Source organism: Miniopterus natalensis, chromosome 2 (assembly GCF_054644295.1).
Source record: "Miniopterus natalensis isolate mMinNat1 chromosome 2, mMinNat1.hap1, whole genome shotgun sequence".
NCBI classification, from domain to species: domain Eukaryota; kingdom Metazoa; phylum Chordata; class Mammalia; order Chiroptera; family Miniopteridae; genus Miniopterus; species Miniopterus natalensis.
This window is the reverse complement of record NC_142082.1, coordinates 133091474-133097473: the sequence shown is the minus strand read 5'-3', so window position 1 is coordinate 133097473 and position 6000 is coordinate 133091474. Positions and strand designations below refer to the sequence as shown.

The window sequence follows — 6000 nt, the reverse complement described above, 5'->3', positions numbered from 1 at the left end:
ATCCCACCTGAACGGCCACGATCCACAGCCAAATCTGGGCACTGGGACACTCGTCCCTGCCCACCAATATCTATCTACAGCTGTAGGTCTCCCCAAAAGTCAGTGAGTATTGAGAAGAGTAAGAGGAGAGTGAGCACAGCTGGTTTCATCCAGCCCCACGGAGGTAAGTTGCTAACGATTAAGAAAGTTAAATGCCCTAAATTTCCCAAAGCTGAATACTGTGGAAAAGACCTAAAATTCCCACTTTTTTTGGGGCTTTGTCCTGTTAGACAGCTGAGTATGTGGCCTGGCCGGATTTTCAGCTGCCGCGTCCCACCCCAAGAGCAGCAGTTATGTAAGCACAGCGCGCAGAGCGCCTCCTCTTCCCCTCCGACTGCGGCCTGCCCTGATTTCAGGTGATCCCGCAAAGGCTTGGCTGTCGCTGGGAAAAGGCTGCAGTTTGCTCTCTTTAAGGAAGAGAGAGTCACCAGATATGCGAAAGAGCAGGGGCCAGCCCAGCAAGGAGATTTAGAACCGAAAGAGCCTTTCATTAAAGGAAGTGGCCGCACCCCCCCAAGACAACCATAAAGACCTGACTAGGAAGTTGAAAGCTTTTTATTAAACAAGACTTCCTCTGGGGCTATGAGGAGACGCAGGTTTGGCTATAACTCAGATACCACGTAATTTCAGAACCATGTATAAATGCATTCTGCAGAATTTTGAATGTGTTGCCTCTTGACCTTTCCAGGGATGCTCCAGGGGCCTACGTGTTATACAGACACAGTTACTGCTCTGGGACGGGGTGACGTGGGGCCTGGGTAAAAAATAAAGCCCAAGCGGAGGAAGCTCAATGCACAGAGCAATATCAGTGCCGGGTAGATTTGCTATGCGCATTAACAAATCATTTTTCCACATTTGATTTACTTGCCTCATTTGTAGTTTTCTTCCTATCCCCCAAACAGAATCATGGCTTCATTCTGCTCCTGAGCCCTTTCCACCCAAAGGGGCTTATGAAAAGAATTCCTAGGTACCTGTCTAACTAAAACCAGTAGGACTAAATGCGCAAGACTTCAAGATATATTGAATACGGGGGTTCCAGAGTTTTTCCTGAGACATGCCTTGGCAGTAAATGAATCGATGAATTGACTAGAAGGTTGTCATGACATCTACATGTCTACGCACAAACTGACTCTCATAGTCGAATTAAAAGATAGACAAGCTCAAGATAGGGCCTACATAGACACCGGGAAAGGAAAATAATGAAAGGCAATAGGAACACAGGAAAGAGGTGACTGCTTCCTAAAGCTGGTGGCCTGGAGCCTTCCAAGGGAAACTCAAGTTCCCAATTTGTATGTGGCAGTCAAGGCAGGAACAGAAAATAAACCAGACCGATATAGGATGCCTACATGTTTTTCCACAGCATAATATTCCGCCAGAGAAGCCAACAGTCTACCACAAACTCCCCTCCACAGAGGTGTTTGGGGTAGCTAAGGTTTACGGGAGAGGAGAGAAGCCATCAGGTAAAGAGGACTCCTGACAAGGCTGTCGTCCAGTTCTTCCCAGGCAACATTTTGGCAACCACCTGATGGGTGAATTCCCACAGTACTTCACGGCCAGGCTGGGCAGTGTTTCCACACTGTGGGAGGAACACAGAATAGGAGGGCTCCAGGCCATTCCTAAGAAAATACCTCTAACTCCAGGAATGCAGGCGATGAACCATCCCGGAGGAAAGGTTCCTGTCCTCTCCTGTGGGGAAGGGATTCAAACAAACATGAGAACTGGAATGGGCTCTCCAGCATTTTGGGGGATCACACCAATGACTCTATTGAATGTTTTAATTACAAGAAGTTATCCAGATGGTGGTGAAAGTACAGGAGCTCTCCAGGAAGAAGCCTCGGTAACTGGATGTTGCTCTACAAGCTCCCCCATGCAGAGCAGGAGTCTAAGAGAGAGAAGTGATTTCTAGAAATCTATTTTGCAATTCCTCCTGGCAGTAAAGCAGCAGGTAGATCTGATCTGTCCACCACTTCTGTGGATGCTCTGTGAGGAACACTCAGAGGCGGAGCAACAGTGGGGACGGGCGTGAGTGGTTGGGTGGCTGGGGCCTGATTCTGCGGAGAAGCAGCAGGTGTAGAGCATGAGAATGACCAGAGAACCCAATTCAAATTCCGTTTTATCAAATTCAGTCTGCGTGGGCCTTGTCCGAAGATGATGGGGAGAGTAGACCTGCTGTTCCTTACATGTTTGGAGTGGGCCTGGGGACTGTCTCAGCCCATGGAACCTGGATCCAAAGTAGAGGAATGGTGCTGAAATGAGGTACCGTAAACCGCCTGACACAAGGGACCTCCTACACAGCTGTAATAAACACTGCTTTACGTGCGTCCTCATGGCACAGTGGGGGATGGGTTGAGGGTTGGAAGCAATCATTCCAGAAATGAAAACCCAGATTCAAAAACAAACAGAAACCTTAAGCTACATAAGGGGGACCCTTGAAGAAAATAGAGGAACTGTTGGCCCAAAGAAATACCCCAAATTTCATGAAAACACTGATTTAGTGAGAAAAGTCAACTCAGAAACAGATTATTACACAACAAAGACATTACTCTGTTAGCCAGGGCACCGCTCCAGATGGCCGCCTGGGTGGCGTGGGCTGCTGGATATGGCGACAGCCTGGGCTGGACTTTGACACACAAATTCCTCAGCAAGAAGCTGGAAAGTCCCAGGCCTGGTCTATGGAAACAATTAAGATTCAAGGAAAAAAAAAAAATCCCTGCCTCACCCCATCATCACCATGAAAGAATGAGAGAGAGACACACACAGATAGTATTCCCTGAAATCAATCTCAGGCTACTAGAAGGTGGGCGCTCACTTTCTGAGGCATGATCCCCAACGTTCCAACGCAGCACTTGAACCCGTAGAGAAACTGGCAGCTTGACAGGCCAGTCTTCTGCCAGTTACACCTGAAAATGGCTGCCCCAGCACTCCAGATAAAATAAATATGATGTATGTGCCCAAAATAGGCAATGGCCACTTAGGAGGCCTATTAAAGAACCAAAAAAACACCACTCAGTAGCAGCCTTTATGTTTTGCCTTTGTTGAGTATCCAGACCCATTACTAAAGAGGAAACCCAAACCTAATGATCCTCTCGCAGCACAGCCAGAGGCCTTTCGGCAGCAAACTCCCCGTCTGGGCTGGGAAGAGGTGGCATCGCCTGGAACTCCGCCGGGCACTTCCCAGCCCCGCCCTGCCAAAGGCTTCCCAGCTTTCTTCCTTCTGGTCTTCCAATCCCGAGTCATTTTCATGACAGTTTGTTTCCATGTATTAAAGGAATGACATATACAGAAATGTCGTCTCCTGAGCCCAGCCGGTCATTAGATATCCGCCATCCTCTGTCCTTCAGGACACCACGGGCACGCATCACCAGGTCCTGAGCTGCCAGTGTGTACCTGTGCAGGGAGAAGCAGGGACGAGACCGTCAAAATCTGGCAAAATCTGGGGTCAGGTGAGGCTGGAAAGGAGGCATCACTACAGCTAAGTAAACAGTTTTCAGATACCCTTAAGATCTCAAGCCTAGGCCATCTTTTCACCAGGTGTGGGATGCCTAATGTACATTATCTTTTAGATGGTAGATGGACAAGACACAGGTACGTTAAATGCCTCCTAAATTATTCTGCTTCTCAGTCCTCTTTTGAGGTTTGTGACGATGTCAAGCACAGAGTCTCAGTTTGATGCTAGTGTATTGCTCAGGCTCAGGGCTTTCCATGACAAATAGTGTCTAGCTTAAAAAGTACATGGGAAAAATAAGAGCTCTTATTTTCAGTATGCTTATTTTTAGGATCACGTTCCTTTTAAAACAAAGGAGAGTCATTTTCCATTTATGGTGGGAGTAAAAAGTAAAATCTTTCAAAATAAATTTGTTTTTAAAAAGTGACTTGACTTAAAGGAAAATGATATACATGTAGCATAGAAATGTAGTAAAAAATGTGAAGGTTTTACTGGTAAATGACTGATAAACCCTGGTGTGGGTGAGCTGTTCCACCCACCCTCGTCTATGCTTCACTCTCCTCTTGACCAATGTAAGTACAGTGAGGGATGCCCCCAAAATTTGAAAATAAGATTGTTCACTGAGTTTTAAACTGTAAACTTAAGAAAAAAGAATAACTGATATAAGCTGATGGAAAGTATTAAGTTGTAGAGAAAGACCAATGTGGGAGGTGATTTGGGTGAGTGTGGGCATAAGTTAGCCTCAAGATACCAAAAAAAAAAAAAAAAAAAAGAGACAAAACATTGGCAGATGTCTATCGAAATAATGATCAGGACAGAGAGTCTTAGCTGGGAGACTTCAAAGAAATTTACTTTCACTGATAGGCCATGATTTCATGTTCATCACCAAATAACCTTGTTTATGATCTGCCTCCCTATGATGTGCAGGCCTGCCTACATGGGAAAGAATGAGCTCATCACTTACACTTTGAGAATATCAGTCAGTTATATTTTTCCACATAAATGTCAACTGGCATTTTGGTTTGCAGATCAATCTTGTAATGCATCCGTTCTTGGTATGTTGATTAAACTAGTTTCTGAACCTGGAAAGCTAAAAACCAGACTCCGGTAAATCACCAAGATAGTAAATGTCACCCTATAAGGAAGGCCTCTTGAAGCCAGCCTCTGGACCTTTAATAAGAGACCATCCTGATATTACTAGTGGCCTTTCCCTACTTGGAATGTCTTTGCCTTGCGCTTTCAGAATTGTGAGTTATAGAATTCAGAAAACCAGAAACACTCCATTCTTCTGTTAAGACCCTTTATGAATTAACCAACTCTCATGTTAAAAGAGACCTGTATTTAGCCCCATTGCTGCATTTGTTTAAGACCAAGGTCTATAGTGAATGATCTCAAGATTGTTAAGATTCCAGGTTGTAGAGTCAATGAAACTCAAGTCTACTTGTACAGCCCAAGTAGCAGACAGAAGGTGGCAAAGCAGAGGCTATTTTAGTTAACGCACAATAAATGCTTTTTCTTCTGGAGGGATGGGTGTTAGGTGGGAGAGACACTCCCTTTTCTACCAGTATTGAGAGAATTATCAACTTAGAGGCAGAAATCTGTTACACCTGAGGGATGATACAGCTAGTCCGCCCTCTCTGAGAGTTCTGCTGCTGAGAACAGGAGATAAACAAAAAGGCCTCCAAGAGGTCTTTGGCTAAAGAGACAAATGTCCCTAAATTTATATACTGCAGCTCGTATATTCAAAAGAGTTTCTCAGATGCTCACTCCAGGTTACTCTTGGTTTTATATTATATTGTACATCTGAGATTTAACCACATACAGAAAGGCTACTATAAATATCGGGGTGATATTTATTAGCTTGGTGATTGGCCAGAGTCTGGGCTTCAGCTTTTCAAGTTCAGAAACTTGGCTGAGTCAATATACTGAAGTAGATTCATCTGTCAGGGTTGACCACACCTTAATCCACCTTATGAGCAGATTAGACTTAGAAAATTACAGCAAATTATGGGAAAAGATCGCTGACAGTAAAAAAAAGATATTCAAAGATATCAAAAAACATAAAAGAATGCAAGATAGCTCCTGTGGCTAGTATAGAGGCAAACAGTCCTATAGGCCTCAACAGGTCCTGCAGTCAAGGGACAGTCACTGAGAAATGGTTTTATTTAAGTCATGAAAGAGTATATCATTCATAGTTAAAGGCACTAGACCCCCTGATATTGCTATTGCTGGTGACTTTGGGTACTGTAAAAATGACCAAAACTAGCTTCGATATTTTACTTATTTATTTAAAAAATTGGGGAACTTTTTAAAAAAATATATCTTTATTGATTTCAGAGAGAGGAAAGGAAAGGGAGAGAGAGAGACAGAAACATCAATAATGAGAGAGTCATTGATCGGCTGCCTCCTGCACACTCCCGACTGGGGATCGAGCCCGCAACCCGGACATGTGCCCTGACCAGGAATCGAACCCCGATCGAGTAGATCCTAGTCGATGCTCAACTGCTGAGCCACGC

The 6000-nt window shown here is 44.6% G+C and overlaps 1 protein-coding gene across 1 annotated transcript in view; it reads right to left on the bottom strand.

Annotated features, from left to right (window-relative positions):
* Positions 1–363: 363 nt before the first annotated feature.
* The window catches only part of PPM1H (protein phosphatase, Mg2+/Mn2+ dependent 1H), a 234592-nt gene continuing 228955 nt past the window's right edge, over positions 364–6000 (bottom strand). Inside the window, exon 10 of the mRNA XM_087814570.1 lies at positions 364–3426. Coding sequence (XP_087670696.1) covers positions 3279–3426 — 148 coding nt within the window. The 3' untranslated portion in view covers positions 364–3278. The remainder of the gene's footprint in view (positions 3427–6000) is intronic.